At 44.9% G+C, this 10742-nt stretch overlaps 1 protein-coding gene across 3 annotated transcripts in view; it reads left to right on the forward strand.

Annotated features, from left to right (window-relative positions):
- acot7 (acyl-CoA thioesterase 7) overlaps window positions 1-10742 on the forward strand; it is a 76653-nt gene that overhangs the window by 55054 nt on the left and 10857 nt on the right. For all 3 annotated transcript variants that reach the window (XM_076277498.1, XM_076277499.1, XM_076277500.1), the window contains one exon: window positions 5620-5804. In XM_076277498.1, coding sequence (XP_076133613.1) covers window positions 5620-5804 — 185 coding nt within the window. The remainder of the gene's footprint in view (window positions 1-5619; window positions 5805-10742) is intronic.

Here is a 10742-nt window from a genome sequence, read left to right on the forward strand (position 1 = left end):
AATTAAAAGTGTAGGATCATTATGACACCCTCCGAATGCATGCCAAGTTTTGTGTACTTTCGTTCATGGGGGGCCTTACAATAAAATTATTTATGTGTACATTTAGTGACGTACACCAACAAGGATTCCAGGGACACTGAAAGGCCGGGGTACACAAAACTTGGTGGGCATGTACCCCCACATGGATAGCATGGAACCGTCATTTTTCGTTTTGATCTGTAGCCCCCCCGCTGGACTGGACCCCCCAAAAGGAGGGTAGGGCAGACACAGTTCTCTGTGAATATCTTAAGAACTATAGGGCCTAGGATGACCATTTTTTTCCGTATGTTTGCCTCCAGGGGTCATGTTAACCCATTTCATGTGTGCACAAACAGATACACACACATACATTCACAGTAATCATACGTATGACACATACTCACACAGTAGACATATGTACGCTTGCATGCACAGGCACATACGCAGGCACACACACAAACACGCACACACACACACACACACACACACACACACACACACACACACATAACATAAACATAACACAAACAATCAAGAATTTCTCAGAATTATGAACAGGCAAGATAGAGGTGGGGTTGTATAAAATGAATTTTACATGTGAAATCTATGAACTAATAATGTTTTGGTACTTGTTGTCTAGCAGATACCAGTGAGAATTGAGTGTGGATAATGCAATTTAGTGAGACAGTTAGAATCATATAGGCCTTTCAGCGTGATTTCTTTTTGTAGAAAAAATGTGCTGGACTGGGTGGCGGTCATATTTTGTACCGCTCTGCGGTACATCTAGTTTCTAGGGATGTACCGATTGTGACATTCTGGGCTGACAACGATACCGATGTATAAAATAACAATTTGGCCGATATCAATATGGTTTTCTTTGTTTGTTTACTTATTTTTGTCGTTAATCATATCCTTTAGAAGAAATAAAATAAGAAAAAAAATAACAGAACCATTTCAGTCTTTCAGGCCTTCATAGCCAAACATTTACCTTGTGCAGAATGGATTCAACATAACAGATATATCTACTGCCAATTGGTAAATGTCATATAAATTTACCAATAGCCTAAATCAGTCAATAAGGCCTGTTTTGTGTGTGTGTGTGTGTGTGTGTGTGTGTGTGTGTGTGTGTGTGTGTGTGTGTACTGTGTGTGTGTACTGTGTATTCAGTAGAGAAGCAGCATGTGGCATTTGGCTCCCTGTATGTGTGTATGTGCGTTCATGTTATAAATATCTATTGGCGTCTTTGTGTGTGTATTCCGTGTGCATACAAAGAGAAAGAGAGATCCCTGGGTAAAGGTGGATTGAGCGTTACAGTACATTAATTAGGCATGAAACGGGGCTATTTTCTGCACCTCACAGGAACCCAGTAATCCAGCCTCCGCTGCGGCTGCCGGTGCTGGTGTAGTGGTACTGTAGCAGCCCACTGCAGCAGGGCTTAGCATGCAGCCGTCTGGAGAATACTCCTGCTGCTATTTTTACCTCATGCGTTGCTATTTTTAGCCAATTATCTGAATAGTTGAACACAGAACACATGCCCCTGGCTCATCTCCACCGCCGACTCGAGCATCCACCGTGAAATCGCTTCCAAAAAAAGAAATGGAATTGGACTGAAGAGAAGAGGCGGGGGTACAGTGTGTCTGCTTTTCTGTCACTTTCTCTCAAACACACACACACTATATATATATATATATATATATATATATATATATATATATATATATATATATATATATATATATATATATATATATATATATATATATATATATATATATATGTGTGTGTGTTATGATTTATTTATTTGCACATGCACATGATTCTCAGCTAATTGAAGTGGGCCCTGGCACAAGCATGGCCGCACGCATCACACGTGCGTTAGAGGCGGGACTTCCCCGGGGCTACCCTTAAAGAACTGACCGCAATGCCCGCAGCCTCTTTGGCTCTGAGACTGGTCCAGGTCTGGTGGGAGCTGGCTGGAGAGAGAAACAGAAGAGATAGTAAAGTAAGAGAAGGAGGGGGGGAGCACAGCAGAGAATCAACCAGCACCACCAGTCTCTGTTGCCATGGAAATAAGACAAGACTTGTACTGTACTTCAAAGAGGGCTGGAAATAGATCTCCCCCTACCCACCTATCCACCTACCCCCCCTCCCCCCTCCCAGGCTCCCACCCCTCTCCACCTCCCCCGTACATCAAATCCTCTGTGGTCGTTCTCAGTCCCTGACTCCCTGCCAAAGCACCTAAGGGATGCTACTGGGCCCCGTCTGCCCTGTGAAAGTGACAGAGACCGGGGATGCAGGGGCTTATGGGTAGGCACGGGCTTGCTTTTTGTTTTTTGTGTGTGTGTGTGTGTGTGTGTGTGTTGGTTGATTCTCTGCTCTGCTGTGTGTGTGTGTGTGGGGGGGGGGACTGTTAGACTTTTTTCTGCTCTCTCTCCCTGCCCCAAGTCCAAAAGTGCACAGGCTCATTCACATTCTGTGTGTTGATCTCCAACAGAGTTGTGTGTGAAACTCAGATGGCTCGGTGTAATGGAAAAGTAAAAGAGCTACAATTGCTGTTAAAAAAATCCTGCAGGATAAGATCAAAGTCCTCTGCTGAGAAACATGGAGGTAATTGCTCCTGGAGGTTTGGTGCAAGAGGCATTCATGTTTGTTTCTCTCTCTCTCTGTGTGTGTGTATGTGTGTGTGTGTGTGTGTGTGTGTGTGTGTGTGTTCAACTTTACACATGGTAAACATTGAGAAATATCTCTCCAAACAGACACTTTAATGTTTCATAAACCAGTACATGGTTCTTATTTGTATCATTGATTTGTATCATGATCCAGTGCCAGCAGTAGGCTAATTAATGTAACTGTGACAGCCACAGCCTCGCAATTTGTGTGTGTGTTTGTGTGAATGAGTGTGTTTGTGTGTATGTGTGTGTGTGTTTGCAAGAGAAAGGGGACATAAGGAAGAAGTGGATGAGGTGATAAGAAATGCATACATATACTAACGGTGGAGGTGGAGATGCACGAGGGGGGAGGAGAGAGGCTGTGTGTTGGGCGGACTGGTGGAGGAACATGCGGAAGAACGGGCCTGCTGGCTCTGTGTGTTGTCTTGTGTCGTGTCTTTCTCCAGACTACACAGGGTGCACTTCCTGTCTGTGTGTGCGTGCCTCTCACCAGCTGCCACCGTGAAAGGGAAACACACACACACACACACTCTGCACCGACATGTACACACACACACACACACACACACGGAAATTTAAGTGCTCACACACGGACACAACACTAACACATGCATTTCCATCTAAATGTGCTCACACACAATCTATAGAGAGAGACAGCCAGATGCAAGCAAATTGCCTTCCGATCTGCCATACCTACAGAAACACTTTCCAAATACCCACACACATTGAAATCCATATAACAGACTTGCACGTCCACATTCATATTAACACAAGCATACAAATATGGATATACTTGCACACACAGACACAGACACACACACACACACACACACACACACACACGCCTTCTTGAAGCTATGAATTCTCATCCTATTCTTAGACTATACATTTGGGTTTGTATTCCAGTCTTGTGCTAAACACCTTATTGTGAGTAGTACCATGTTGGAGCAGGTGGTGTCATGACTCTGGAGACAGCAGACAGGAGGCCTTGCTTCATCCTCCCCTGCTAGTGGGAAAGCCACTGAGTTCACACAGAGTTGTTCAGCATGTAACGGTAGCCAGCTGGTACGTGGCTGTGTAATTGTGTGCATTGTGTAAACCTCCCGCTCGACGCCTTAAGAGCCTGGGCTTTTAGCTCAGTTGCTAGACTCCCGATCCGAGGTGCTGCAGTTTGCGGGTTTGAGTCTGGGCGAGGGCAGGGCTGAGCTGCGCGGTCAAAACAAGTACATTCCCTCTGTCAGATAGTGCCCTTCACTGACGGGTAAAGATGATTTAGGTGTCTATCCACCATCACAGTCATAGCATACAATTGATCTGCAGCCCATATAGATCAATGTGAGGGGCCAAGGCTCAGGCAGCCACCCCTATACTTAGGAATGTGCGCCACTGGACACGATGGTGTTTAAGGGAAGAAGTTGGCAGGAGACAGCAGTTCAATAATAGGGTAACCAGGCTTACATTTCACTGCTTGTTATATACTGATATAACTGTGTATGTGATGAATACATCTCTCTGAACTCTCTGAACTCTGAAGAACCCCAAATTCTGATCAGATTGTTGCATATAGCAAATAGGAGGACCTTTGACCCCTTTGTGAGGAATATATAGGATTTATTGCCCATAACCAGGCAGATCCGGGAAGCACAATTGGAGTCCAGGCATGAAATACAGGCTTCTTCAGTACACTCAGAACAACACTGCTCATCGCCAACAAACTAGGCAATTTCTTTTAGCCTCCCGGTCCAAACAAGGCGACCTTGTGAAACTCTGGACCAACTTTCCCCATGCCTCACAGTAGACAAGGGTTAACTTCAAATAACATTATATTTTAGCCTCTACGACTTCCATGATTTCTGGACCTCTAGCTCTTCCATGTGTCTTCCCTTGTCTCTCGTGTTTCCAGCCTCTCGTTTCTCCTGTGTGAAATGAAACTGCCTTTAAATAGGCCAGCCAATTACCCCAATGAAGTCTTGGGCTAAACCATTTTAGGTAGAGGGGGGGGGGTGTGTGTCTGGTACGATTTACCCCACACAGTTAAAATATCCCGTAGTATAAGAATGCACACAAAACATAAACACATACACAGCACTTCAATGAAACCCCTGAAACGAATCAGAAAAAGGTGAGGGCATGTGCAAAGTCTGGATGTTTCACAAGGCAGTCTTTCAAAAGTTTGACATAAGAGAGTGGCTAGGGGAAAAGGAGAGGTCTCCTTTTTCACAAGCAATGATTAACATTATTTTAATGAATTCTTCTTTGTCATTATTATAATCTTTCCATGCATGTAAAGCAGTGTGCTACTGCAAACAATACTTCACAGAAAGCCAGAGCCAAGCAGGGGTTAAAAGGCTCGGTTCTCAGTGAAGCATTGATATCCAGCCGATGTGATAATGAAAAAGGATCATGGCGTTCACAGCACTGTGGCACTGTCTCAACAAGTGTACTGACATCACGGTTGCTCTCAGACAAGAGGAGCTGCACTGTGGAAAAGCGCGGATCTGTGGGTCACGACTTCCTCATGTTTCACTCCGGTTTTTAGCGCTTGTCACAAACTTCATCACCCCTCGTCAACGCACGGACGATGAAATCAGGCGCATCCACAGGCAGAGTTCACAGATGAAAATGTGGCATAAAAAGAGAATAGGCAGTGATGAATAGGAGTTGAACAGGCAAAGATGAAGATGAGTGACATGTGGCATTGTATGATCTAGACCAGTACAGATCCTAATCCATCCTTGAGAATAGTGTAATGAAAGGACATGTGAAATTGTATGGGTACAAGTACGCACTATGTCACACTGCTTTGTGCCATAAATGTAAATAATATATATTATACGTGACTTCTTTTCAGGGTCACACGTGTAGGTGCCTGAGGTTGTGTGTATTAGTGTGTGTGACCTTTGCCTTCCACCTCTGCCCCCCTCTCCTTTAGGCTGTGTGATCACAGTGTCGGGCCGGATGACCTTCACCAGTAACAAGTCCATGGAGATCGAGGTGTTTGTGGACGCCGATCCGCTGGTGGAGGCGGAGGAGGGAAAGTTCCGCGCCGTCACTGCCTTCTTCACCTACATCTCCCTGGACAAGGAGAACCGCCCGCTCCCAGTGCCTCCGCTCACCGTAAGCACACCTTCTGCCACACACACACGCACACACACACACAAACACACACGCACACACACACACACACACACGCACGCACACACACACACACACACACACACACACACACAAACACGCGCGCAAGGAGAACCGCCCGCTCCCAGTGCCTCCGCTCAACGTAAGCACACCTTCTGCCACACACACACACACACACACACGCACACACACACACGCACACACACACACACACCGCACACACACACACACCGCACACACACACAGAATCCTTATCGTATGTCTCGGAGTTAGTTTAGTCTTGCCAAAATGTCATCATCGATGTGTTTTTGTGTAGTGAGATAATCTTGACTCAAAGTGAGCGAGCCAGTGTTTGCTAAAGGGCAACAGCTGAGCTGAGTGTCAGACGCGTATTGATGCCGCGCGGTAGGCCCACCTCAGGTCCTCTCTGTCTACTGGTGACGGGGGAAAGCCCGATTTTGTTCACATGGATACTGTAGGTGTGGGATTTGAAGCAGCTTGTTGGCCCTCCGCTCTAACACAGCTGTTTACACCTAATCATAACCGAGCACCCTGGCAATCTGAAGGGCATTTAGACAGGATGCAGAGTGCTTCTTCATTGTGATTGGCCACAGAGGGTCATAGAGGGAAGAATGGAGAGGAGGCACAATTCCTCCTCCTCCTGAAGCCAAACTTACCCTGATCCCCTGGGCTGCTCCCCATCTCCGTGTGGGAAAAAGCTATTTCTGGAGTGATTTATCCATGGCTGGTTTTCCTGGAAAGGATGTCGTGAGCGGAACCTGGCCCCCCTACTCTAAATTTCTGTGTGAATTGAGACTCAACCCCTTCAGTCTAGACCTGCAGTTGCGTCTTATCAGGGAAGCCAGCCCTGAGGGGTGTCTGTGTGCGTGTGTGTGTGTGTGCGTGTGTGTGTGTGTGTGTGTGTGTGTGTGTGTGTGTGTGTGTGTGTTTGTGTGTGTGTGTGTGTGTGTGTGTGCGCGCCGTGTGTGGGAAGGGGGACTAAATGTTTCCACAGCAACGACATTAGCCCTTCAACATATCCAGTGCGGGAAAACATTTATGAAAACAGGTTTAAATATGAGGATGAAATATTCATGTGGTGCAGTAGCATGTTGGTGTTATTAGAATTTTGCATGAAACACGAGATGGACGTGTGCTGCATTACTGTTGAAACCCCACCCACACCTCCTCCATATCCCCTCCCAACTCTCGTGGGAGCGCTGGAGTCCTCTCCTCATCTCCCTCTCTGCTCTCAGTGTACTTAAGTGTCTCCCACAAGGATGTTACCCCCCCATCATCTAGTAGCTCTTATTACCATCTTCAAACTTACTATTTTATCATGTATTTCATGTAGTATTGCACAGTCGCAAAGTGCTTAACAAAAGAGAAAAAAAACACATGCATATATGATATGTGTGTATATATATATATGAAAAGGAAAAAAAATATGTAAACAAGACCTGGCTGTATAGTACATGTCGTATACCTCATCGCCCCACCCCACCCTTCCTCATGTTTCTCTCTTTCTCTTTCCCTTTTCCCGCCTTTTTTCTCACACCCATAGAGCTGGTAAGTCCCACCCTTTCCGCTATCCCCGCTGGACCTCTAGATTGAAAAATCGTTAATGCAAGTGAATGTGAGAAAATAATTATTTTCTGGTCTCGTTTGAATTTTGCCATGAATGTGAATGTAGTAATGCGTCCAAGCGGATGGTGAGACTCAGGTAATGAAATTCAAGTTGATGTAATTTCCTTTTTATTTTATTATTAATATTAAGCTACCGGCAGGTTTAGGCAACAGACAAAACAAACACTGATACAAAAAGGAAAACAAACACCGGGACAATGCCCACTAGGTTCTATGCCTACCTCAGAGGCCTTTCAGCAGGACCTCTCACTACTGAGGAGGAATCGTAACCCCTGACTGCGCTATGCAGACACCATTTAAAACACTGGACTAAACCATGCATAGCAACAAATCAATTAATGCAAATTCACCACATTTTGGTTAACCCATGACATAGGCAATACACATTACTAACAATCGTTCATGTTATTTCCATCCAATGCCATAATAACCCTCACTAAGCACCAAATAATATTACCACTCTAAACACACCTGCGCAAATAAGCGCTCCCACGTCTGGGCGCGAAAGATGCGCAGAAAAGTGTCCCTTGCCCAATACTCCAGTTTGCTCCCCTGCACCCGGAAAGCAACTGAAGCACCGAGAACAGGCAAGTACAGTACATACACACAATCATACATGCACTCGGACAAAGCACTTCCATCTCCCAGCTAGTAAGCATTGATGTTCTAATGCGCGCTTTAGAGAACGCTTACATTACCGATAAATAGATACGCTTCAACCTCTGTACCGCATATCGCGGCTTTGATTCCCTGTATGTTTAACTTAAACCAAATTCTAGTGTTACCTTAACCTCCGTCTTGACATGCCTCAGGTCTGTACCATTCACAACATGTTATCAAACAAGTCAACATCACAACATGTTTTAATAGCGCAGTCTGTGCAAATGTTTGTAAAGTCATTGTTCACGTTGCGGCGGGAAAGCCGCCTTTGCCAGTGACAGACGCACTGCGCTCTGTCACAGTGAACATATGTTGTCTGTGAATTTTTAATATAAATTTTCGTGTAAAGATTGCTACAATTGAGCGGGTAGAAGTTTGATGCGGTTAAACTTTGTGTGAGAGCACTTTGTGGACTACAACTTTCCGCTAGACGACAGCTAACTAGTTTCCCATAACAACCATCAGTTGGTCGAGATGTAGAGGGTTATTAAGATCGACTTTGAACACAGTGAACCATACAACTTTACAATCACACTGTATCATAGTGTTAATGTATTGAGTGAAGCTAGACATGTTTCGAATATTTTTGTTACCATGTGTGTTTATTCCTGCCGTTACAAAAACTAGCATCTCAGTTAATGTTAGCGATTAGAGCTAGCTCACGTCACAGGCGACATGTAGTCTTTCTCGTTATGTCTTTTCCACAACTGATAGCCGAAGAATCATACAATATACTGTCAAACTCGTAACATGAGAAATTATATTAAAAATTCACAGACAACATATGTTCACATTCATGGCACAATTCAAAGACATTCACTTGCATTGACTTTTTTTCAATCTAGAGGTCCACTGGGGGTTTAGCGGATGGGCGGGACTTACCAGCTCTATAGGGCTTTCAGATAACCTCCGGAGTATATGCGGAGGTTCGTCAAACGGAGGTCCTACCCTTCGGATGATTCAGATATGATGCTAACCTGAGGACCTTATACTGACCTTATACGGACCTATGTGTGAACAACATACACGTACATTACAGAATCTCCGTGTGGTTGTCGAGTGAGGGGTGGGGGCTTGTAGAGTTCACAAGAGGCGAGATATGATGCAGAATATATGTGGCCACTGTCAGCTGCTGTTTGTTTACTAAGTGTATGCATTATGTAGGCTAAAGAAGAAAAATCTATTGTGCGTAGGCTAATACTTGAAGTAGTTACGTAAGTGCGCACTTGAAACTGACCTACAGTATTTGTATGTGTGCTTCGAATAAACACATTCATCTGTTTTCAACGTTATGTAGCAGAATTAGGCTACTTGGCTATGGAACCCCAAATCTGGTTTGCGTTGGAGAGAGCATGCACAAACTTTATGGTAGCCTACCAGCCAATTCAGTAGGCTAACTCAAGACTTCAAGGCCATCATATACAACGTTTTTAAGCAACAAACAAAATACTAACACAACAGTGAAGTGGTTCGTTTTTTCATGGTTTATTTTTCCAAAAGCATCCTCTCCCCATGTGTCTATTGCATTTACGTAAGGAGCTTGGAACAAAGTTGGGTTTTCTTCGTTTTCATTTGCTCAACAAATATCGGGTTCAGCAGTGAGGTCATGAGAAGGCTATCAATGAACAGAAAACCGACCGTGTTGGCTAACAATTTATTAAATACTCCTGTTATTGTTGTCAACGACGTCGCTGTAGGCTACTGCCTTTTCAGCGCCTTCTGCTTGATGATTTGGGATTCTTTTGGCCTTGCAATGCAGTTGTAGGCTACATCAACGTGTCTCTTGCCGTTCCCTTCATGTGTTCTATCACAATGCTGTCTGCCCTCATGGACAGTAGCTCCGTGATGTCTGCATTTTTCCAGGTCAGAGATTTTCTGGACAGCACCATGCCACTCCATCATGACACTGGCATTTAAGTCCGATTTAACCACATGGACGCACGAAAGAAACGTCACCGACACGCCCTCTCACTAGGTGTGAATTTTAACCGCATGTTCTACGCTTCGTTCAGACACAGCACATTTACATAATGTCTGGAGGAAATACTAGGGGGGGAGCAGTATAACAACCGGCTAAGTTTGGACTTCCATATGACCGTTTATGTCGTTCAGATATACGGCCCCACTGTTTAACATCCGCAGAACCTCCGGTCTTACACGTATGTCTGAAAGGGCTTCCAGTCTCGCCATCTCTGTCTCTCCTTCACATGCGCCCCTGATGTTCCCGATGAGACTGTCTTAGCACGTCTCTCTGAAATAGCAGCATTGTTAACAAGCTCTCAGCCCACAGGTGTAGGAGTGCTAGCGCCGGCAGGAACAGCAGCGCGGCTGACGCCACCACCGCTAACCAAACAAACGGGGAAAATCCCACTCCACCTCCAAATCCGCGCATTGATTAGCTGCAAATGGGGCCAGAGTTATTGTGTTTGCTCACAAAGTGCTCTCTTAATCCACCGCATAAATAAGTTTTATGGATTTCTTTTTTAACTCTGTGACTGTAAAGCCCTGCATTGGCCCTTGCCATTCTTTGTGTTAATGAAAGAGATGCTGTTGAAAATGCTGTGCAGAATACTAATGATTGTGTACTGAGAAAGATTGAATATGTAAGACTGG

This window comes from Alosa pseudoharengus, unplaced genomic scaffold, assembly GCF_046254945.1.
Source record: "Alosa pseudoharengus isolate Yale_2024_CS ecotype anadromous, Long Island Sound unplaced genomic scaffold, YU_APseudo_1.1 YU_APseudo_1.1_scf_9, whole genome shotgun sequence".
NCBI classification, from domain to species: domain Eukaryota; kingdom Metazoa; phylum Chordata; class Actinopteri; order Clupeiformes; family Clupeidae; genus Alosa; species Alosa pseudoharengus.